At 45.1% G+C, this 24961-nt stretch overlaps 1 protein-coding gene across 9 annotated transcripts in view; it reads right to left on the reverse strand.

Moving 5' to 3' along the window:
- tmem161b (transmembrane protein 161B) overlaps window positions 1-24961 on the reverse strand; it is a 105371-nt gene that overhangs the window by 45135 nt on the left and 35275 nt on the right. For 2 of the 9 annotated variants that reach the window (XM_078564790.1, XM_078564781.1), the window contains exons 4-5: window positions 22452-22549; window positions 7757-7913 (exon numbers count right to left, since the gene is read on the reverse strand). In XM_078564790.1, the coding sequence (XP_078420916.1) occupies window positions 7757-7913; window positions 22452-22549 (255 nt within the window). Of the gene's footprint in view, window positions 1-7756; window positions 7914-22451; window positions 22672-24961 lie in introns of all 9 variants that reach the window. The other 7 variants (XM_078564799.1, XM_078564843.1, XM_078564817.1 and 4 more) reach the window with 7 other exon arrangements.

The raw sequence follows: 24961 nt of genomic DNA on the forward strand, positions 1-24961 counted from the left end.
ACAGTAATTAGGATGAATCCCATTTTTTCTACAAAGGTAGGCTCTTCTTAAAAAGGTAAAACAAAACTTTCAATTCTTGATATATGTCAAATTCATTTGTTTTAATAGTCAGCTTTAATTACAACAGTAGTAATGACCTTCAGGCAATCTAACAAACTAACGTAAATATTGTAGAAGTTCAGTTGCTAACATTTAGCTACTGCTGCTCACAACCCATGTCATCATGCTTGCACTTGTTTCAATGGTGTTAATAGAATTTTCTTGTATATTAAATGTGCTACTGACTCATAAATAACACCTTTTCTCACAGGCTAACGAGGAGTTATTGATCCTTGTAAATTTCAAGCAATAAGTTAGTTTATGGCATTGAGAAACAGCCCATTCATTACATTCTGCTGTAAGAAAGGACAAAATCATTTAAAACTCATGAGCATTGAGGTCAACAAAAACATTTGTACTGCACTAAAAAATACATCTGAAAGAACAATAATAAATCAAACACACGGCAGCATTATAACAACCACTGTCAAATGTTTACTAGCATTAAGTTATTGCACGTGCTTACACTAGAACTTTTTATACAACGTATCATTAAGTTTTCTCTTAAAATTTATAGCCAAAATTTTCCGTTTGGCGGGCAGGTGCTGACCCAGGCGGGCGCGGACCCGATCGCACCGCCATTTTGCGTGGGCGGGCTAATTAAGGCCCGCCCAGCGCATTTCTGACTCCTGTGGAGAACGGGAGTGTGAATTTTGCGACAGGCACGTACAGACTGTTGGGTCCAAGGGCGACCTGATTAAAAGGAGGCCTGGCAGCCTCCTGTAGGCTGTTCGCTATGGCCAGCTGCAGCTCCTACCGCAGGGGGCTTGAGGGAAGGGGAAAGGAGGCGGGTAGACTGCAGGGTCTGCCCCTCGCTTTTCTGATGATTGCCTTGCTGTCCTTCTCGAGGTGGTGGCAGCATGGCGGGAGGTGCTGGTTCCCCAGGATGGGTGGAGGAGGCCCCCCTCGAAGTGTGCCTGGGAGGAGGTGGCGGAGGTGGTGAGCTCCTGCGACGTGGTGCGGCGCAGCTGGATCCAGTGCCGTAAGCGCTTCAACAATTTTTGCGCTCTGGAAGAGTGAGTACCATTTTGGTGTTGGGCATTTAACCCAGCAAGTAGCCTTAGTCTTTGAGGGCGCCCCCACCCCCCCCAATCACCCCACCCACCCCCTCCCCCCCACCCACCCCCCTCCTCAAGTCTCACTCACCCACACCCCCTTCCCCAAGGTCCCTTGCACATGACTAGTCTGGGGGCAACCTGCAGGAGATGCAGCTAGGTGCATACTCAGAACTCCAACACATGTCCTAATCACGGTGATGAGATCGTGAAGGGGAGCCCCAAGGTGTCATTGCCAAAAGCCATCTGCTGCCCTCGGTGCCGCACCTAGTTGCGCCTCCTTGCCATGGGAGCTAAGACCGTGTGTTTCTGAAAGTGATGGATGCAGAATATGTCCAAGGTGGCCATTGGGGGGTGGGGTGGCAGGGTTGGTGGTGAGGTTGGGGGCAGTCGTACTATATTTTTGTGACTGATCAGCAGCAGTGTGGAGAGGAGGCACTGGAGGCCCGAGGTGGGCCACTGTGGTTGGGGTGAGGCGTGCATGTGCAGAGTACATGTGCGATTAGCCCCAATGAATGGTCTTCTCTGTTTTCTAGGTTAAAACTGCGCACAATGCCTCTGAGCGTTTGCGCACTGGAGGCGGCCAGGCCCAGTTGGTGATATTGAGCCGTTTTGAGCAGGAGGCCCTAGAGCTTGAAAGGCGCCATGCGCCCAGGTCCACAGGTGTCGGTGAGGCTGGGGTGGAGCGGCCAGGTATTTGAGGTCCACAGTGACATCTGCTCTGTCTTCCCACCATCCAAAGCACTGATGATTGTTGGAATCGTTATTGTAGCAACATTGCTCATTCACAGACTGAATAGAATCAGGCGTGTGGGTCATAGACAAAGATCCGTCGGACCTTCGAAGATGCACGTGTCCAGCACCATCCAAAGTCTCCTTATCCCATTTCTGACCACTATCCCCATGGCCTTGTATGCCATGACATCGCAACTGCACATCCAAATACTTATTACATGTTAGGAGCGTTTCTGCGTCTACCACCCTTTCAGGCAGTGCGTCCCACAATACTGTGTGCAAAAGTTCCTCATCACCTCACCTGTCAACCTCATGCCCCTTACCTTAAATAAATGCCACCAGATTATTCATCCCTCCGCCAAGGGGAAAAGTTAGTTTCTGTCGACCCTATCTATGCCCCTCATAATGTTATGAAGCTCAATGATGTTACCCCTCAATCTCCTGTGCTCCACGGCAAATATCCCCAGTCTATGCTATGTGTCCTCATAATCCAACTCTCCAGCCCAGCATGCATCCTGGTCAGTGACCTCTGCACTCTCTCCACTCCAATCACATCCTTCCCGTGAAGCACGCAGAACAAAAGCTGTGGTCTCGGCAGGGTTTTCTGCACTTGCAACATGACCTCCCTGTTCCTACGTTCTATTCCTCGGCTAATAAAGGCAAGTATGGCATTTACCTTCTTAAACGCCTTATGTACCTGTCCCGCTACCTTTATGGGCCAGCAAGGTCCCTCTGATCCTCCTTACTTTTCACGATCCTACCATTCCTCGTGTATTCTCGTACCTTGTTTGTCTTGCCCAAGTGCATCACCTCACACTTATCCACATAACATTCCATTTGGCATTTCTTAGGCCATCTGACCAGCCCGTCTGTATCTGCCTATAATGTTTGGGCTTCCTCCTGACTAGGTTCTGGAAGGTTGAGCGCATTATGAGCCTGGGGGAAAGGAATGAAGTGTGTCACTGTGTGGACGCTAACTGATCCACTGTCCTTATCGTTATTTTCAGCATCATCAGAGGCTGGCGAACAGGCTCCATTACAGATGCCCCCTCTCACACCTGAGGGCCCTGAGCTGTCATCTGCGTCACACCATTTCTGCCAGGCAGGCACCAGCATGGAGACTAGCACATCGGTGGGAACTGCAACATTGGCTAGTGTCCCGGGGCACAGTGAAGAGGGCACTTCACAATCGCTGGAGGAGATGGCAGAAACAGAGAGTGCCGATGGCGCCAGCAGCCGGAGGACTGCAGGGGACCAGGTACCTGCTGAGTCAGGGCGTGATGATGTGCCTCTGGAGTTGTCCGCGACGCAGCAGGGTGTGTGGAAGCATCTAGGAGTGTTGCATGAGACCATGCATCACTTGGTGTCCGTGGTGGAGGAGTCCACTCGGAGCTTGAGTGATGCCAGGAGTCTCATGTCAGAGCGTCATGCTTCCTCCATGGAGAGTGGCGACTCTTCCTGAGAGGGGCTTCCAGGATAACAAGCAGCTTCTCCTGGGGATACGCTCAGACCTGCAAGCCCTCACAGCGCCAGTGGCCACAGCTGGTCATTGGCAACGTGGGAGGTGATCTGGGCACCAAGTTTCCCTGCTCGGTGCCCATCCATCGGTGAGCAGGGAGGTCTGAAGCAACCTCACATCGGCGCAGCAGCTGCCTGTCGTCTCTGCGGGCTCCTCCCCGAGCGCTCTGGATGAGGGCAGCAGCTGCTCCGCCCCTCTGCCAGTGACCGCTGCATCCGTTGAGGCTGCAATGACTGGGGAGATGCCAGCTGGCCGCTCCCTCCCAGGTGGAGCCAGCACAAGCTTCACGGCCAGAGGATGTCCGCCAAGGTCAGCAAGGCCACCAGGACAGCAGAGTCAGCAGGCTGCCTCAGAAGCCACTCCGAGCGATGGGGCGGCACCAAGACGTAGCACCCATAAATGTAAGCATAAGGCACCTTAGGCACACATAGGGCTTCTCACTGGTGCTTTTGTGTTGGCCCTAGGTTAGGAAATTATTATTTCTTGCTGTTGTAAAAACGTTTTGCTTTCATTTTGTTGAACCATATCATGGATGAAATTAAATCCACATGTGTTACCATGGCTGAGGGTGGCTCCTTTGTGCTGCATTTGTATGTTTTACAGACATGTCATGAGTGTTTGAGTGGACATTGAGGTTTATGTCCAAAGCCCTTAGTTGTAGCTGATGAAGTGGCAAATGTAGCACTTAAATGTCACGTATGGAAACGCCAGGCAAAGCTGGTCTTCCTGATCCATTTGCGCGGAGCTAGCTGAAGGTTCGCTGGATTAAAGTCTCCCGGGTGTTCCTGCCTCCTTGGTGTAGTGCCGGGTCAGCGTACAGCCCTCATCATTGCCCTGTGCTTCCTCATCCTCTGATTCAGTGCCGGACTCAACGTGTGCAGCCGCATACACTGCGTCGACATCTTCATCATCCACGGCATCTCCCCCTTTCCAGCGCAAGATTGTGCAGAGCGCAGCATGCTACCACTATCACCAAGACACGATCTGGGTGATACTGGAGTGCACCCCTTGAGCGGTCCAGGCATCGGAAGTGCATCTTAAGACCGATGGCTCTCTCCACCACAGCCCTTGTATAACAGGCATAGCTCCAATTGTAGCGCTGCTCAGGTTCTGTTCTTGGATGGCGGAGAAGCGTCATGAGCCACCTTCTGAGGGGATAGCCCTCGTCACCCAGCAGCCATCCATCAAGCTGAGCCAGAGCACTGAAAAGCCCCGGCACCTTGGAGTGTCTGAGGATGTAGACGTTGTGGGAGCTGCCTGGGTACCTTGCACAAACTTGTAGAATCTGCATCCTGTGATCACATACTATCTACACGTTCATGGACTGGAAGCCCTTCCTGTTGACGAAGGCACCGGACTCACCTGCTGGCGCCTTGATGGCCACATGTGTGCAGTCTATTGCACCCTGGACGCGGGGGAAGCCAGCAATGTCCGCGAAACCCGTGGCTCGCTGTGTCTGGCTTGCCTGGTCGCAATGGAAGTGCATGAAGGTCAATGCCCGCCTGAACAGAGCATCTATGTCCTGCTTGATACCAGTGTGGACAGCTGATTGGGAGACACCGCAAAGATCACCCACCGAGCCCTAGAAGGAGCCAGAGGCATAGAAGTTGAGGGCAACCGTGACCTTCAGAGCCGCTGGCATGGGGTGTCCGCCCACACAGTTAGGAGAGATCTCAGGGCCAATCATCTGACAGATGTAGTTGACTGTCTCCCTTGACAGTCGAAGCGTCCATCGGCACTGCACCTCAGTCATATTGAGGTAGCTGCTTCTCCACCTGTATACCCTGGCAGCAAGATAGTGGCGTCTTCCACAGCCCCTTCCACCTTGGACTACCTCTTGGTCCTGTGGCCCCAAAGGTGGCTCTCCTGGAGGCAGATTGTGCACTTCTGGCCTCCTCCTTATTCTCGCCCTCCCTTCCTCCTCAGAGGAGCTGCCTCCAGTGGACATGTCAGAACCATATCCAGGATAAAAGGAGGCCTCTGGAAAGCTGCAGGCCGGATAAAGATTCCTGACTGAAGAGTGCTGAGCTGAAGGTTCAAAGAGCAGAGAAATCTGTTGGAATTCGTTCTGAACTGCTACAGATCACACAGGCAAGTTTAAAAAACTTTCTGCAATAAATACTCACAGACCAGATTGACTACCCCACTGAGCCCTCTTATCCCGCCCGTGGATGAGTTTTATTAAAAAGTCGCTTACCCGCCTGCTTGTTGCGCACATGCGCAGAGCCGAAGATCGCACAGGCGCCTGAAAATTGGCTTAAGGGCCTTAACTAGCCCTTTAATTAATGGCGGACACGCATCGCACTTCATTGCGCACCCGCCCAGCAAAATATCATGATGGCACGCGGTGACGTTGGGGCGCTCACCCGACATCACGCTGTGTCATTTTATGCGCTGATGTGCGGGGCCCTCCCCGCTGCATGTCGCCCAGAAAATTCTGCCCTTTGTAAAAGTTGATGATTTTGAATAAAATTTCTGGATTCACTCTAACATTCTATGAGTCATCCTATTCACTCACATATTGGCATATGTTAGAGCACTTTACCTAGCTGCTCATGGGGACATCATAACCATCACCATAATGATTCTCCTCATCTCTTTCTCGAGGGATAACACTGAAAGCATAGTAAAGTGAGTCTGAAGAAGTTGTGGGGCAGAACACAAGCAATTATAATGCTTTTTTAATAAGACTGTACCACCCATCAAGACAAAATAATATATAATGTATGCTCAATAATAATGTAAATGTTGTTATGAAATAGAAACAGTTTAAGTAAGTTATATTTGTACTTGTGGGTATTAGGAATGAGTTTAAGCTTTAAAGTTTAAGTTTGATTTGTATTTCTGTATTTGTGCATTAAAAAGGTCAAGTTGTGTTTTAGTTTCACTTTAAAAGCTGAAACGTAGGATTTTGAGGGAGACCACAAGGTCTTAAGCCGTTTGTATATCTGCATTTCTAATGAAAGTTTTACAACTCCTGAAGAGAAGTTAAAGCAAACACAAGAGTAGAAAAAACTGTGTTGTTGTCTAGCAACAGGGGTCCAGAGAGGGAGATACACTACACACAGATAGAGAGAAAAAGCAGCAGCTTGAGCTCAGCTGGAAGAAGGTGCCAGGACATGAAAAGGGACAGATAGCAGGTTCCAAACTAAAGAATAAAGTCTCCAAAATCAAAGGGAGTCAAACAGGAGAAAGTTCCACGACCACCTCCTAGTCAAAGGGAAAACAGGAACCTGGAAAAGGTCCTGTTAAGTGAAGTCAAGAATGGGGAGCAGAGGAAGGCTCCAAGCTTAAAGGAAGAAAAGCTGCAGGAAGCAGATTTAAAGTGAGAGGCCAGAACGTCCAAAGAGACAGCTGAAGGTCTGTACCTCATTGCTATGGGCATGTGAAGCAGTGATGGACTGTTGATGGCTGAGTCGGTGAGAGAGAGCGCATGGAAGAAAGCTTGAATGCATGTAGTAGCCAAGGGAAAAGGAAAATCGGAAGGAGAGTAGTTTGAAACTCTGGAGGTGGACCCTTGCAGAATGCATCTGAGAGAAAGCGTCAGTTTGGGAGAAAATTCCAAAGCGAGTTCAGACAGAGTGGAGATTGGAAACCCTCATGTGAAAGATGGAGTTCAGTGAGATTGGTTGGCTCATGGTGTGACAAACTTCTGGGGAGCTGATGAGAGATTCATAGCATCTGTTTGGAGTGGCATCTGTCACTTGGTTTCAGAGTGTGGTGTGCCTGACCACAGGCCGCCAATTGGTTTACATGGGCTGTGCGCTTACTATGAACATTAGAATATAAGATAGTTTTTATAACTTGCGTTACCCTTACAAATCTGCATATATCTGTAAATGTATAGTTGTGGGTAAAGGAGTATTGTAATATAGTTCATCTTTTCTTGTTAAATAAATGTTTTATTCTTTTGTTAAAAGTGCATCAGCTGACTTCTGCTACTTTGTTCAGTAGCTGCTCTCCACGTATCTAAACAAAAAAAAGTTAGGATCTATCAAGCTGGGTTCCACCCTGGGATCAGGCTTATCCAGTGGTAACATCAGCTGGGATCATAACAATGTATAAATAAAGTGACTATATGCCATGCTTTGAAATTGGACTTCAGGTTAACAAAAATTGGTCACATAGTAACGGAACCAATTTAATTATTGAAAATATCGTAGAAATGTTTCCATTTAATTACTGCAGGCATTGGTTAAATAAATGAAGCCCAATACAAACCATTATTTTCTTTTTCAACTGTGCAATGTAGCTCACAAATTCAGCTAAATCCTTGCACATTGCAAAATAAATTGAGAAGTCAATACAGGAATCAAATGTTACATTTACTAGCTATTAAAAAGGATACAAGACAAAGGCAAGGACCAGCAGGCACCAAACTATGCTAATATTCATCTCATTGTGGGGGTTTGTCAGGCTGTAGTAGACTTCTGTAATGATATAAACAATTGTGGCTGAAGCAGCAAAATCCACCAACCATTGGTACTCAGGGAAATAATGGAGAACTGTGGAAGAAAATAAATGTTTCAACGACCAAATATTTTAAAATTATTTCACAGAAATAGGAGAAAATAAGCATCAGCTGTTTACACCTCATCCAGCTTTTTTTAAAAAACATAACCAACTGGTTCTACATTAAATTCAAGTTGCTGTGGATAAATGCATACTGTACTGTATCCAAATATAACATGGATCTAGGCTCATCTCATGCTTCATTTGTGAAGCAGGAGACAGTGAAAGGGAAGAGAAAAAAAATTGTACTTTACTTTCTAATGCCTATTCCAAATTTTAAGCAAAACAAGCCTATTATCACAGAAATATTTATTTGGTGAGACAGTATTGCACTTTACAAATGACTTGGCACACAATTGAAAATACTCTGCCAATACCCAAATAAATGTTTAAGATAATCTTTCCCCTTCTAACACAAGTGCAACTCTGGAACATTTAGAAACATTTTTGATGCCAAGGTTTAGTGTACATCATCAATATAGTCGTTTACAGAAGCTTTGTCAAAAGTGAGTTTACTTTGCTGAATGCTTTGATCATTATTCTAAGTTCACTGTATTCAAAGCCCTAACAAATATTTGGTTTCTCCTCTTTCCTATCTCTCAGATTTCTGCTCCCATCAACACTCCTTCTGCCGAAGGGTCATGAGGACTCGAAACGTCAACTCTTTCCTTCTCCGCCAATGCTGCCAGACCTACTGAGTTTTTCCAGGTAATTCTGTTTTTGTCTCCTATTTCAAGTTCATTTTAATCTCAAGGTAGCTCTTATTTCATTAAAAGCTTTTAATTATCATTATTTCTGCTTCATTCAACACCCAAGGGTCCTTTTCAGCTAACATTTAATTTAATCTAATCTCAATTTTTAAACCAACTCTAAATAAAAAAATTACTTCTCCTAGCTTTTTCATGTTTCTGCAGGGAAGGGGCAGTGGCATTACATCCACCTCTCCCACCAACCTTAAAAAATATCTAGTGACACAATTCAAAATTTTATCCGGCAAACATTATTAAAATTAATTGGCCCGCCCACGTAAAATGGCGGTGCGCAGCCGTTCACGGGTGGCGATCGGTTGCACAACCGCCCACGCCTGCTCCCGTCCAACCCCACCCCCGACGGGGAGAAAATTCTCCCCACAGTGAAACAATGGGAATTTGCATTCAAAGGTGAAATTATGTATAATGGAGAAAAGACTGTTTGTAAGGGAGGTACTCTAAGATTCAACAAGTGTGAAAAGCCTGCAGCCTATATGTATAAAACTGCTCCAGGGACTGAAGTTACGAGAACTCACTTTGAATCCAACTGTTCAGGGTACCGTTTACTTTGCCTGGGTCTTTTAAAATGTGTGTCTTAATGTTGCCTTAACAAAAGTGTAACTGGGAGTTAAATTAATTAGGGGATTTAAAAGTTATAATAGTAGTAATTTGTTGACATACATATGTGCTTACAATCTTTTATTAATAAATGGTTAATTTAGTTTTATAAAAACCTCAAAACTCTGTGGTCTTATTACTGAATTCAAAGCCCAAATCTTGAAATATACAAATTGAAAATTAATTGCAACAGTTGTTTCAAGTTTCCCTCTGGGATTTGAACAGCTCAGCATTTATCATCTGCTGCATCATGACATTTGGCTCTTTGCAAGAGCAATCCAGAACTAATTCCACTGTATTACATTCTCTGTATAGTCCTTTATCTTCCTCTGCTTCAAGTATGTTACGGCACAGCGGATGGTAAATGCTGAGTTATTCAAATCCCAGAAGGAAATTGAAACAACTGCCACAACTATTCTACAATTTGTATTATTTTGAGATGTGTGCCTGGAATTCAGTAGTAATAAGACCACTGAGTCTTATAGGTTTCTTACAAAACTAAATTAAACTTCTATTGATAAAAAAAATGATTTTAAGCACAAACATAGGTTTACAAAGTTAGGTAACTCCTAGCTCCCTTAGTTAATCTAACTCCGAGCTACACCTCCATTAAGACAACAGTAAAACACAGATTTTAAAAGACCCAGGAAAAGTAACGCAATACTCTGAACAGTCTAATTCAAAGTGAGTTTTCTTCTCTTTTGTTCGTGTAGGCAGCAACTTGAGGCTTTGAGGCTGGAGGATTTTCACGCCTGTTAGATCTTAGAATTCCTTCCTCTTACACATAACCTCATCTCCTTTATACAGGTTTCTCCCTTTTTAATGTAAATCCTATTGTCCCAATATGTCTTTTCAACTCTACTTTTCTAATAATAAAAATCTTTCATAGTACTAATTTTATCAGTAAGCTTTGGGAAAATTAAACACACTGTTTGGCTTCTGACTAAATGTAACATTTCACCACCTCTTTTGAAATTCAAATTACTCTGGTTTATCTAAAAATGTAATTTTTCCCTTTACACCTCACATTCTAAAACTTCAGCCATGTTTACCTATTTAACATTTCAAACCTAGCTTCTCTTCTCGATACATCAAAAACTTCAGACCAGCTGTCTTTAATTCAATTAAGCCCCACACACACACAGACACACACTATTCCTATCTTACAATAAATTCCAATAACATTATGAAAATTATATTTTCTTGACAAACATTTATCCAACTTTCCATTTAAAGATGCAACGGGACCTGCTTCAACCACTCCCTCTAGCAAAGTGTTACCTGCTCCAATAAGCCTGTGCACATACATTTCTTCTAGCCTCTCTTTACTCTCAGTAATAATTTTAAATTGATAAGTCCTCATTACAAATACCCCAAAAGAAAGAAATACTCTTTCCCTATTCACTCTATGAAAACATTACAATTTTAAAACCTCTTCAATCTTCTCATGGCCTTCTATGCTCCAGGAGAAATAGTGTCAATATCAGCTGTCTCTCTTCATAACCATACCTTCCCATCTCCAGCATCCTCCTGATAATTTTTTTCACTGGATCTTGGGATCTGAGTGCGTCTGGCAATACCAGCATTTATTGCCCATACCGAACTGCCCTTGAGAACATGGAGGTGAACTGCCTCCTTGAATCGCTTAGTTCGTGTGGTGTTAGGGAGTGAAGGAACAGCAATATAGTTCCAAGTCAGGATGGTGGTGACTTGCAGGGGATCTTGCAGGGGTTAGTGTTCCCATATGTCTGCTGTCGTTGTCCTGCTAGGTGGTAGAGGTCACAGGTTTGGAAGGTGTCAAAGGAGCCTTGTCAAGGCCCAGATAGCGCACAAGGCTACAAATGTGAGCCAGTGGTGGAGGAAATGAGGTATGATTTGGTGAGTATGGCTGTGCCAGGTTGTTGCCCGACAAGTCTGTGGGAAAGTTAGTGACGAGGACTAAGGGTGAACTGGTCAGCGTGTGCCCTTGTTGTTTGTGGCGTCATGGTCGATGCCAGGTGGTCTGACCAGTTTTATTCTTTTTACTCTTCTGTAATTATTTGATGCAAAAGTGACTTGCTGGCCATTTCAGAGAACAATGAGGGTCAATCACGTCGTCATGAGTATGGAGTCACATGTTGGCCAGACTAGGCAAGGAGAACAGATTTTTTCTAATAAAAAGACATTAATGAACCAGATGGGTTTTTCTGACAATCCAGTAGTTTCATGATCATTATTAATGAGAGCATTATTTTATTCCACATTTTATTAATTAAGTGAATTTAAATTCCCCTAGCTGTGGTAGTGGGATTTCAAATTGGTGTCTCCGCAGCATTAGTCCAGGCCTTTGGATAACTAGCCCAGTAACATTATCATCATGTTACCTTCCCCTAAATCTACACTAGAAACTTTCAGGTTATGCTGTACTTGTTCAAAAACATTAATGCCCTTTGAATAACATGCTGAAAACTGGACACAATTCTCTAACTATGGCCTAGTATTTTGAGTACATTTATCATTATGCCTTTAGCCTTGCACTCTATGGGCGGAAGCATCCCAGAAATCAGCAAAGTCCGATATTGGGTGGGAAAAGTGGCGTGTGACCCGCCGATGGCAATGGAGCTTTTTCTGCCATAGCATGCACCACTTTGTTTAAAAAATTGAGAGGCATGGGTTTTACCTTGGCTCGCTGGCAGGCTGCCTCTGATTCTCCTGTCCCACTGTGACCTTGGGCCTTCAGTAAACTGGGCGCTATATTTAAAGGCCACCTCTGCACAGAGCTAGCACCCTTCGAACAACAAGAAGCTGCTGGGAACTGGTGATTGCCAAAGAGAGGAAAATCGCTGATCCCAAATTTAGTGACGCCTCCCTCGAGTGCCTACTGGATGCAGTGGAGGCCCACCGCGATGTCCTTTACCCCTGCTCTGGGCAAAGAACCTCATCCAAGTTGACAAACCCAGCATGGGAGGCGGTGGCAGCAGTAGTCAGTGCCAGCATTTGACAAAAAAGGTCAGCCATCCAGTGCCACAAGTGGATGAATGATCTCCATTCCGCCACGGTAAGTCACTCTTCTCATCACTCTCAACTCACAAACCCACCACACATCCACAGGGATCTCACTCACTGCCAGTTCAAAGGACATCATCATTCACTCTGTCACACACCTTCATCTGCCCTGTGGATCATGTCCTCATCCCGTCCATGCCACCACTTGGCACCCACATTAAAATAAAACTTGACTCCCTTGTCGATCAAAAATCTGTCTTTGAATATATTCAATGGCCCAGCCTCCACTGCTCTCTGGGAAGAAAATTCCAAAGTCTAGCGACCTTCAGAGAAAAAAATCCTCCTCTTAGTCTTAAATGGGAGATTCTTTATTTTTAAACTGTGCCCTCTAGTTCTATACTCCCCAACGAGAGGAAATATCCCCTCAGCATCTACCCTGTCAAGTTTCAATAAGATCACTTCTCATTCTTCTAAACTCTAATGAGTATAGGCCTAACCTGCTCAATCTTTTCTCAAAACCCTGCTGACTCTGCCTGATTGTATGATGATTTTCTAAACATCCTTAATAATAAACACTAGCATTTTCTTTGTGACAGATGTTAGGCTAACTGGACTGTAGTCTCCTGTTTTCTTTGTCCCTCCTTTCCTGAATAGAGGCGTTACATTTGTAAGGCTTTAATCCACTGGGACAATTCCAGAATCCAGAGAATTTTGGAAGATCACAACCAATGCATCCACCATCTCTTGAGCCATTTCTTTTAAGACCCTAGGATGCAGGCCATCAGGTACCGGAAATTTGTCAGCCTTTAGCCCCAATATTTTTCCCAGTGCCTTTTCTTTAGTGATCGTAATTGTTTTAAATTTCTACCTTCCTTTTCCCTCTTAATTTTCTACTATTCTTGGGATGCTATTCATGTCTTCTACTGCGAAGACTAATATAAAAATACCCGTTCAAAGCTTCCGCCATTTCCTTGTTTCCCATTATAATTTTCCCAATCTCACCCTCTAAAAGACCAATGCTCACTTTAGTTACTCTTTTCCTTTTTATATACTTGTAGAAACACTTACAGTCTGTTTTTATATTTCTAGCTAGCTTCCTCTCATTAATTTCTCCATTTTTTTTTTAGTTATTCTTTGCTGGTTTATAGAATTTGACCAATCCTGACCTACCACTAATCTTTGCACTATTGTACATATTTTCTATCAACTTGATACTATCCTTAACATCCTTAGTTAGTCAAGGATGGTGCATCCTTCTCATAGTCTTTCTTTCCAAATGGAATGTATCCAACTACAGTTACCAGCTTGATTCGTCCAATCTGCACGAAGATTAAAATCACCCACGATGACTGCAGTACTTATGTTACAAGCCCCCACTATTGATTCATGTATAATCTCTTCTACAATGTAGCTACTGTTGGGGGCCTATACACTATTCCCACAAGAGAGAGAGTCCGAGAGAGCGAGGGGCCGAGAGAGAGAGAGAGGCCGAGACAGAGAGAGAGAGAGAGAGCGAGCGAGGGGCCGAGACAGAGAGAGAGAGAGAGAGAGAGAGAGCGAGCGAGGGTCCGAGAGAGAGCGAGAGAGAGAGAGAGAGAAAACGAGGGGCCGAGACAGAGAGAGAGAGAGAGAGAGAGCGCGAGGGGCCAAGACAGAGAGAGAGAGAGCGAGGGGCCGAGACAGAGAGAGAGAGAGCGAAGGGCCGAGACAGAGAGAGAGAGAGCGAGGGGCCGAGACAGAGAGAGAGAGAGCGAGGGGCCGAGACAGAGAGAGAGAGAGCGAGGGGCCGAGACAGAGAGAGAGAGAGAGAGCGAGGGGCCGAGACAGAGAGAGAGAGAGCGAGGGGCCGAGACAGAGAGAGGGGCCGAGACAGAGAGAGAGAGAGCGAGGGGCCGAGACAGAGAGAGAGCGAGCGAGCGAGGGGCCGAGACAGAGAGAGAGAGAGCGAGGGGCCGAGACAGAGAGAGAGAGAGCGAGGGGCCGAGACAGAGAGAGAGAGAGCGAGGGGCCGAGACAGAGAGAGAGAGAGCGAGGGGCCGAGACAGAGAGAGAGAGAGAGCGAGGGGCCGAGACAGAGAGAGAGAGCGAGGGGCCGAGACAGAGAGAGAGAGAGAGAGAGCGCGAGGGGCCGAGACAGAGAGAGCGAGGGGCCGAGACAGAGAGAGAGCGCGAGGGGCCAAGACAGAGAGAGAGAGCGAGAGAGAGAGCGCGAGGGGCCGATACAGAGAGAGAGAGAGAGAGAGAGAGAGACAGACAGAGAGAGAGAGAGAGAGAGCGAGGGGCCGAGACAGAGAGAGAGAGAGAGAGAGAGAGAGAGAGAGAGAGAGAGAGGGGCCAAGACAGAGAGAGAGAGAGAGAGAGAGAGAGACCAAGAGGCCGAGAGTGAGAACAGAGAAAGAGAGGGGGGCAGAGAAAGAGAGAGAACGGCAGAGAGAGAGAGAGAGGGGCAGAGAGAGAGAGAGGGGCAGAGAGAAAGAGAGGCAGAAAAAGAAAGAGAGAGAGAGAGAGAGGGGGTGGCAAAGAAAGAGAGAGCGTGGCAGAGAAAGCGAGAGCATTTTTATTAGTTTTACTTTGACTGTCTTAATAACAATACAATATATCCTCGTCTTTTCTGAAAAACTCTAGAAAACCTGCCTGATCGTGTCTTTTTTGGTCATAGCGTATAAACAGTTACACACTCATGGAATTGGCAAGTATATCTGTTTTAAGGAAGAACCTATTGCAGTCAAACGAGGAGGGAAAACATGGAGCCATTTGACCTCTCCCCAACCTATCATCACACATGGTATCTGCTGTCAAACTTGCCCTTGGTCTCTTCAGCCCCAAAATAATTTGTTCACAAAGTTGCTGAACGTGCAAGGGAAAAAGGGCATCTGGGGCAATATTTCTTAACCAGAGAGATGTAAGGATTGGGAAATCAAAACAGAAAGGACCGAGAAGGTGAATGAATTCAGTGTCAAATCAGATACAGTAAGATAAATAAAGTCAGGGGAAGAATGACTGGATAAGGAGAAAAAAAATAGAAAAAAATGACATTTTTAAAATTGACAAAAAAATTCAAAACCTGAAGGAACAAGCTTGCACACTTATAATTGTTAATTTTCAGTGCCCGATAAATTGATTGGCAGTGATTATTAGATGATTAAAAGGGTATTTACTCTTCTAATGACTGGCGCTAAAAATGAGGCATGTTTAGTTCATGTCTATCAGGCAAAAGTACAATTTTGAGAGATTCTCTGTACATCAATGGTGAGGTTGGATTGGATGTGGTAAGTGGCATAACTCGAACAGTGATGTTTGGATATTTGCATTTAAGTGTGCATCAGCCATAATCTAATTGAATGGCATTACAGGCTTCAGGGACTGAATAGCCTACTCCTTGTTCCTACAGGTTCCTCATTTGAAGTTGGTTTACTATTTATGCATAAATAATAGCAAGTACCATTAGTTTCACTGTTATTTTGACAGCAAATTCTAGTCCATTACTTTCATCATACTTTCACACTCACGCTTCATCGTTGAGCACTCTACCCTCACCAAGTATCCTTTGCATTTCACATTCTTATAAAAGTCCCCACTATTACAGGCTTTTATATATTCTGATAGCTTTTTTTTCCTAATTTCCTTTGGGTCTTCTAATATCTCTACTTACCTCTCTATTTTCCTCATTTCCTTTAGCATTGTTAGACCTAATCTTGTTAGATGCCTCCCTTTTTAAGTTTGCTTAGTTTAAACCTCAAACCTCAGTTTTCAAAGAAATCCTTTTCACCATATAGAAATGTTTTTTTACTGGGGGAATTTTACGATTCCCGTTGGCATATTTGCAGGTGGAGGGGGGGGCCACATAAAATAGAATGGGTGGCTAGCCCACCAATTAATGGTCAAGTAAGGGCCCACTTCCGCCTCCACCGCAATAGTATACCCCTCCTCCCAAGATGGTACCCCCATCTTTTGCATCTCCCCGCCCTGGCCTTCAGAACCTGACACTCCCCCGGAACCCCATCCTCCCTAGGGTCCCTGATCCCTCCCTGACCAAAAACTCTGGACTCACCTGCAAGTCCGTCATTCATGGATCATCTCCTTGGGGCTGCTTGCAATCCCAGCAGCAGCCACTATTGAGTTCTGGTGTTGCTGGGACTACTCCGTTGCTGGCTAATCAGATTTCCCTGAGGGGTGGAAGTCTCACCTTCAGCTCGTTAAGGCTGCTGTGAGGTAGCTTTTTTTTAAAAAGTTGTTCAGCTCCAGACTAACTTTTTTTAAACCAGGGAAGCGAGCAATATTTCCTGTAAAATTCACCTCACTGTATGCATTTCAGATTTCAAGACTTTCCACTGTCAACCTGTTTGCTAATTTCTCTGCACAGCTAATTTGGGCAAGATCTCTTCTTTTTGAAACAAAAACAGTGACAGAAATACCTGGAATAACTCAGCAGGTCTGGCAGCATCGGTGCAGAAGAGCACAGTTGACGCTTCAAGTCCTCATGACCCTTCAACAGAAATAAGTAAAAGCAGGGAAGGGGTGAAATATAAGCTGGTTTAAGGGTGGAGGGGTGGGGGGTTGTTAGGACAAGCAGACAGTAATAGGTGGAGATAACCAAAAGATGTCACAGACAAAAGTACAAAGAGGTGTTGAAGGTGGTGATATTATCTAAAGGAATGTGCTAATTAAGAGCAGAAAGCAGGACAGACAAGGTACAGATAGCTCTAGTGGGGGTGGGGTGAAATAATACTAAAAGGGCATAAAAGGTAGAGATAAACAATGGGTGGAAATACATTTAAAAATAATGGAAATAGGTGGGAAAAGAAAAATCTATATAAATTATTGGAAAAAACAAAAAGGAGGGGGAACAAACGGAAAGGGGGTGGGGATGGAGGAGAGAGTTCAAGATCTAAAATTGTTGAACTCAATATTCAGTCCATAAGGCTGTAAAGTGCCTAGTCGGAAGATGAGGTGCTGTTCCTCCAGTTTGCATTGAGCTTCACTGGAACAACGCAGCAAGCCAAGGACAGACATGTGGGCATGAGAGCAGGGTGGAGTGTTGAAATGGCAAGTGACAGGGAGGTCTGGGTAATGCTTGCGGACAGACCGAAGGTGTTCTGCAAAGCAGTCACCCAGTCTGCGTTTGGTCTCTCCAATGTAGAGGAAACCGCATTGGGAGCAACGAATGCAGTAGACTAAGTTGAGGGAAGTGCAAGTGAAATGCTGCTTCACTTGAAAGGAGTGTTTGGGCCCTTGGACGGTGAGGAGAGAGGAAGTGAAGGGGCAGGTGTTGCATCTTCTGCGTTTGCATGGGAGGGAGTTGAGGAGTAGGGGGTGATGGAGGAGTGGACCAGGGTGTCACGGAGGGAACGATCCCTACGGAATGCCGCCAGGGGGGGCTGAAGGGAAGATGTGTTTGGTGGTGGCATCATGCTGGAGTTGGCGGAAATGGCGGAGGATGATCCTTTGAATGCAGCGGCTGGTGGGGTGATAAGTGAGGACAAGAGGGACCATATCATGTTTCTGGGAGGGAGGAGAAGGCATGAGGGCGGATGTGCGGGAGATGGGCCGGACACGGTTGAGGGCCCTGTCAACTACCGTGGGTGGAAAACCTCGGTTAAGGAAGAACGAGGACGTGTTAGAGGAACTGTTTTTGAAAGTGGCATCATCAGAACAGTTGCGACGGAGGCGAAGGAACTGAGAGAATGGGATGGAGTCCTTACAGGAAGCGGGGTGTGAGGAGCTGTAGTTGAGGTAGCTGTGGGAGTCGGTAGGCTTGTAATGGATATTGGTGGACAGTCTATCACCAGAAATTGAGACAGAGAGGTCAAGGAAGGGAAGGGAAGTATCAGAGATGGACCATGTGAAAATGATGGAGGGGTGGAGATTGGAAGCAAAATTAATAAATTTTTCCAGGTCCTGACGAGAGCATGAAGCAGCACCGAAGTAATCATCGATGTACCGGAGAAAGAGTTGTGGGAGGGAGCTGGAGTAGGACTGGAACAAGGAATGTTCCACATACCCCATAAAGAGACAGGCATAGCTGGGGCCCATGCGGGTACCCATAGCCACATCTTTTATTTGGAGGAAGTGAGAGGAGTTAAAGGAGAAATTGTTCAGTGTGATAACAAGTTCAGCCAGACGGAGGAGAGTAGTGGTGGATGGGGATTGTTCGGGCCTCTGTTCGAGGAAGAAGCGGAGAGCCCTCAGGCCATCCCGGTGGGGGATAGAGGTGTAGAGGGATTGGACGTCCATGGTGAAGAGGAGGCGGTTGGGGCCAGGGAACTGGAAATTGTTGATGTGACGTAAGGTGTCAGAGGAATCACGGATGTAGGTGGGAAGGGACTGGACAAGGGGATAGAGAAGGGAGTCAAGATAGCGAGAAACGAGTTCCGTGGGGCAGGGACAGGCTGACACGATCGGTCTGCTGGGACAGTCCTGTTTGTGGATTTTGGGTAGGAGGTAGAAGCGGACCGTCCAAGGTTGGGCGACTATCAGGTTGGAAGCTGTGGAAGGAAGATCTCCAGAGGAGATGAGGTCAGTGACAGTCCTGGAAACAATGGCTTGATGTTCAGTGGTGGGGTCATGGTCCAGGGAGAGTTGGAGGAAGTGTCTGCGAGTTGACACTCAGCCTCCGCGAGGTAGAGGTCAGTGTGCCAGACAACAACAGCACCACCCTTGTCAGCGGGTTTGATGACAATGTTAGGGTTGGACCTGAGAGAACGGAGTGCAGTAAGTTCAGAGAGAGACAGGTTAGAATGGATGAGAGGAGCAGAGAAATTGAGACAACTAATGTCACGCCGACAGTTCTCAATGAAAAGATCAAGAGAAGGTAAGAATCCAGAAGGAGGGGTCCAGGTGGAGGGAGAATATTGGAGGTGGGTAAAAGGATCCGTTGAACGGGGAGAGGACTCCTGCCCAAAGAAGTGAGCACGGAGACGAAGGCGGCGGAAGAAGAGTTCAGCATCGTGCCAAGCCTGAAATTCATTGAGATGAGGGCGTTAAGGGTATGAAACTAAGTCCTTTGCTGAGCACTGAACGTTCAGCGTCGGAGAGGGGAAGGTCAAGGGGTATAGTGAATACACGGCCGGGGCTGGGATTGGAAGACGGGATGGTGACAGAGGGACAGGCAGGGGTGGAGGGTCCTGGATGGGTGTTGGTGTCGATGAGTTGTTGGAGCTTGCGTTCCTTAGCACTTGAGAGCAAGAGAAAAAGTTTCTTGTTGAGGCGTCGGATGAGACGAAGAATAAAATGAAACTGGGGGCACGCGCAGCTTTGAAAAAGGGTGCGGCGGTGCTGCTGGAGGGAGAGGGAAAAAATTTATTAATTTTGCTTCCAATCTCCACCCCTCCATCATTTTCATATGGTCTATCTCTGAGACTTCCCTTCCCTTCCTTGATCTCTCTGTCTCAATTTCTGGTGATAGACTATCCACCAATATCCATTACAAGCCTACCGACTCCCACAGCTACCTCGACTACAGCTCCTCACACCCGGCTTCCTGTAAGGAATCCATCTCATTCTCTCAGTTCCTTCGCCTCCGTCGCATCTATTCTGATGATGCCACTTTCAAAAACAGTTCCTCTGACATGTCCTCCTTCTTCCTTAACTGAGGTTTTCCACCCACGGTGGTTTACAGAGCCCTCAACCGTGTCCGGCCCATCTCCGGCACATCCGCCCTCATGCCTTCTCCTCCCTCCCAGAAACATGATAGGGTCCCTCTTGTCCTCACTTATCACCCCACCAGCCTCCGCATTCAAAGGATCATTCTCCACCATTTCCGCCAACTCCAGCATGATGCCACCACCAAACACATCTTCCCTTCACCCCCCCTGGCGGCATTCCGTAGGGATCGTTCCCTCCGTGACACCCTGGTCCGCTCCTCCATCACCCCCTACTACTCGGCCCCCTCCCACGGCACCTTCCCATGCAAATGCAGAAGATGCAACACCTGCCCCTTCACTTCCTCTCTCCTCACCGTCCAAGGGCCCAAACACTCCTTTCAAGTAAAGCAGCATTTCACTTGCACTTCCCTCAACTTAGTCTACTGCATTCGTTGCTCCCAATGCGGTTTCCTCTATATTGGAGAGACCAAACGCAGACTGGGTGACCGCTCTGCAGAACACCTTCGGTCTGTCCGCAAGCATTACCCAGACCTCCCTGTCGCTTGCCATTTCAACACTCCACCCTGCTCTCATGCCCACATGTTTGTCCTTGGCTTGCTGCATTGCTCCAGTGAAGCTCAATGCAAACTGGAGGAACAGCACCTCATCTTCCGACTAGGCACTTTACAGCCTTCCGGACTGAATACTGAGTTCAACAATTTTAGATCTTGAACTCTCTCCTCCATCCCCACCGCTTTTCCGTTTGTTCCCCCTCCTTTTTGTTTTTTCCAATAATTTATATAGATTTTTCTTTTCCCACCTATTTCCATTATTTTTAAATGTATTTCCACCCATTGTTTATCTCTACCTTATTTCACCCCACCCCCACTAGAGCTATCTGTACCTTGTCTGTCCTGCTTTCTGCTCTTAATTAGCACATTCATTTAGATAATATCATCACCTTCAACACCTCTTTGTCCTTTTGTCTGTGACATCTTTTGGTTATCTCCACCTATTATTGTCTGCCTGTCCTAACAACCCCGCCCCCTCCCCCACCTTAAACCAGCTTATATTTCACCCCTTTCCTATTTTTACTTAGTTCTGTTGAAGGGTCACGAGGACTCAAAACGTCAACTGTGCTCTTCTCCGTCGATGCTGCCAGACCTGCTGAGTTTTTCCAGGTATTTCTGACTCTGTTTTTGTTTTAGATTTCCAGCATCCGCAGTTTTTTGCTTTTATCTCTTCTTTTTGCTCAATTTTGCATTTTTACAGTTCAGGACCATTACCTTTCACTCACATTCTTATCTTTGATGTTGAAAGCACTGTACCTATTAGCATCAAATCACAATACAGTATAGTTTGTAGGCATTGTATATACTGGCATTTGAACGATCTTGCAATAAAGGAACCTGGGCAAATGAAATAAGCTGTTTTTGCTTCATGCAAAACATGTTTGTACTATCTAAATTTAAAAAAAAGCTCAGAAATATGCATTTATTTTCCAGGAAAATCAAACAATTTTGAAGTGAATATCTTGAGAAAGGTGATAGGCATTTTGTAAAATATATTTCAACATTCGATAACTCAGTGGTTCCGAGTCATGCAACCAGGAATGTACCAGGTTTGATACCAGTCTCTATTGAGTGGCAGACTGTAGAGGAACTACAATTGATTATGGTATCTTTAAACCAGGAAATTGCAAGGGTCGGGCGGTACGCTATGTGGAGGGAAGAAAAGAACAACTAAGGTTCCTGCTTCTGATCGTGAATTGATGAACAATGCTGGAAAGTACATACAGATGCCAGGTAAAAGGATAAAATCAGATAAATTCAAAATAACATGACACATTTAATTAGTCAGGCTCTCCTGGATTTGGTTGGTGGTGGGGGTTCCTACCTACCTGGTTAGTGCACTCTAATAAGTCAGGAGCAAAGAGAAAGAGTGGTGGACACAGAAGATAACTGTTGGTATGAGGTATCAGACAAATGGAATGAACTCATTCATCTCAAAACTTGATCTGATTAAATAAATAACAAGCAGGGGACCATCTTAAGCTCAAAAAATGTAGACTGCATCAGGACAAGGCTGACATTGTGATTGGAGCACTAAACATGTGACACAGCCAAAGGAAGAAATAAATTATGCATTACTTTTGATGGCAAGGAAATGATTTGCTGACATCAGCAGAAAAAGCTAAAAACTGGTCAGCATCTTTTACAGACTAAAGCGATCACAAAAAAAGTTCACATGACCCCGGTGAATAAAAATGCCTGAAGGATTCTTTTGAGATGACTTGTTCAACCTTGGTGTATGTCCACGATAAATTAATTAAAGACTACTGCTTTGATCAAGAGAAACAAAATGTTTTAAAGAATCTGTGCCACAGTTGTACAAACCTGATAAAAGAAATGGAGAACCACTTAAATAAAACATTAGTTGAAATATTTCCATATACACCACAGGGTGATTGAAAAATAAAACCTTATTCCTCAGTAACATTGAAAGAAAATTAGTGAGTATAGAGTACTCACCACATGAAGTTCAAAGGGTTTTTTCAATTAAATAATTAATGTGCATCTTCAGCCATATATCCTACCTCGTGTATCCACCTCTGTAATGGTCTTTGCTTCCAAATGCAGATCAATATCCTTAGGAACAGTCAGTGGCTTGCTTTCTATGTGCCCATTGTACTTCCTGGCAAAACCACGATAAATGTGGCTGTAAGTCTACACACGGAAACTCATGCTCCTTCACTCCGATTCCAGATGGAAGATCCTTACCTTTTCATCCCTGGCAACGATTAATTTTGACCATATCTAAACATTGTAAACAAACACTGCTGTTCTTCCATCTTACTTGGAAAGGCTGTAAACATTGCTACGACAACAATTTTCATTTATAGAAGATGATTTAATGCAGAAAATCTAAGGCTGTCGGACATGAGAGAAAACAGAAACCAAGCCAAGAAAGAATAATTTGAGTTCGCAAAAGCTTGGTAAAGGGGATTTTTAAAGAGAATTTTAAAGGAAGAGATGAGGGTAGGGGGATTTATGAGGGAATTCCAGAGTGAGACCAAGGAAACTAAAGGCAACAATGATTGGGTGAAAGGGGGCAAGGGAAAGTCTGAGGGCAAGTGATACTAAAGTCAGAAAAATGAAAAGTTCACAGGAAAATGCAGGGCATTAAAGGGTGACTATGGACTGATTCAAGGACAAGGCCAAAGGCAAGAATTTTAAATTTGAGACACTGAGGCATGTGTAGTTAACAGAAGTCAGTAAGATTGGGAATGAAAGACCTTTGGAACTTGGTGTGGATGTGACACTGGCAGCCAAGTTTTGGACAATCTAGACTTTATAGAGAGCGAAAAATGGAAATTCGGTATTACAGTGATTAAGAATGGAAACAACAAAGAAAGGCATTAGGGTTTTAACATAAAATGGAGGGGCAAAGATCAGTGATGGCACTGAGATGGGAGCAGTTGGTCTCTATGTTGGAAAGAATATAGGATAGGAAACACAGCTCAGGGTCAACAAGGTTGAGATTCAAAACCTGAAAGTGACCCGGGAGGGGGCTGAAATCAGTGGTAAGTAGGTGACGTTTGTGCTGATAACTTTGGTCTTCAGAAAGTGAGAGAGAAAAAGGGAGGTGGGGGTGAGCGAAAGAGGAAGCCAAAGTGTGAGAGCTTAGCATGAATCTCATTATTTAGTGAGAAGACTGCATCATGTTGACACCTTAACAGCATGCACTATAATCCAGAGATCAACTTGTCAGCTTCATTTGACAAAGAAGCCTTATGAATAAGTCTAACTTTGTTTTTATTGATCCCTTGGTGCTTTAACAGACTTTCATTCTAAAGCAGTTTTGCAAAACTCTGATCCCAAGTATTTTCCAGATATTTTCATTTATTTCTATTAATATACTGCCAAAAGGTTTGAAAATAGAGGATTAAAAAACAGCTAAGGGGAGTAAAGGGTACAGTAGCCTAGTGATTATGAGAATGAACTGGCAAAGTTCAAATTTCATTAACCAAGTAAAGAAACTAAATCCATAACTTGGGAAGTGCCTTGCCAGGAAACAAAATAAAAATTAAGGAAGAAAAACTATTAACAACCAGCTCTTTGATATTGTTTCTCCCTGCGCAAAACAGTATAGGCTCTACTTCGAATGCAAAGTATATTATCTCTCAAATTCATGAGCAGAAACCAATTGCAAATTATGCAAAACAAAAAGTTTCAGTTGGTTGGACTGAGGAACAGAGTCTTACGCTAGTAATCCAACAAGAGTGACTGTAACTCTGCACATGGATAAATTTGCACTTCTGCAAAGACATTTGTAGTTCTTGGCTTTACCTGCCTACTAGCACAGGTAACATAAATGAAACTTAAATTTTCCTAAGTATTGGCCTCAAACTATTACCAGAGATTTAGGGAGGTGACCAACTGCTCGATCAAGGATGTTTTTTGGTACAAACACATGTTACTTGTAGGATCAGAGGGCTACAACTCTGTGCACAGAGAAAAAAAATCACCATTATGAAATTGCAGATTCCAAGTTAGAGCTACAAACTAGCTTTGGAAGGGAAGGAATTCCCTTTAGGGTTTATTCATGAGTTTAAGGAAGCCTGTTAATATATAACAGACTAGAGGATGGGCAGGCAACTAGACATTCCCATTTCCTTCTCCTTCTGAGCATCTGTTTCTTCCTGGTCTTGTGCTTATCCTTCCCCTCTCCCACCCCATGCTCATCTGGCTCAACATTTTTTAATTTCCCTTCTACCACATCCTCTACTACTACACCGCTGCTTGACTGGTACCCAACATTCAACACCGAAAGCTGCAATGCAGCCTGCATCTGACCCTCACCAGCCAGCATTGACCCATTGACCCAAAAGAATACCATGACCCACTGGCTTACTGCACAGTCTTGCCCAACACCCCTTTGTCCTTTCTCTTTTGTTTGGTCACCTTCCTGCCTTGTGCCCCTCACCCTTTTATTCTGATCTGCTAATTTCTTCTATCCTTGGATACCTTTGCATGTAAAAGGGTAAGAGAAAGAAAAAAACACAAGGGCATAGAAGAGAGTAAAAGGCAGAGGGGTAAAGGAAAC

The sequence above is a fragment of the Cetorhinus maximus genome, chromosome 2 (assembly GCF_964194155.1).
Source record: "Cetorhinus maximus chromosome 2, sCetMax3.hap1.1, whole genome shotgun sequence".
NCBI lineage: Eukaryota > Metazoa > Chordata > Chondrichthyes > Lamniformes > Cetorhinidae > Cetorhinus > Cetorhinus maximus.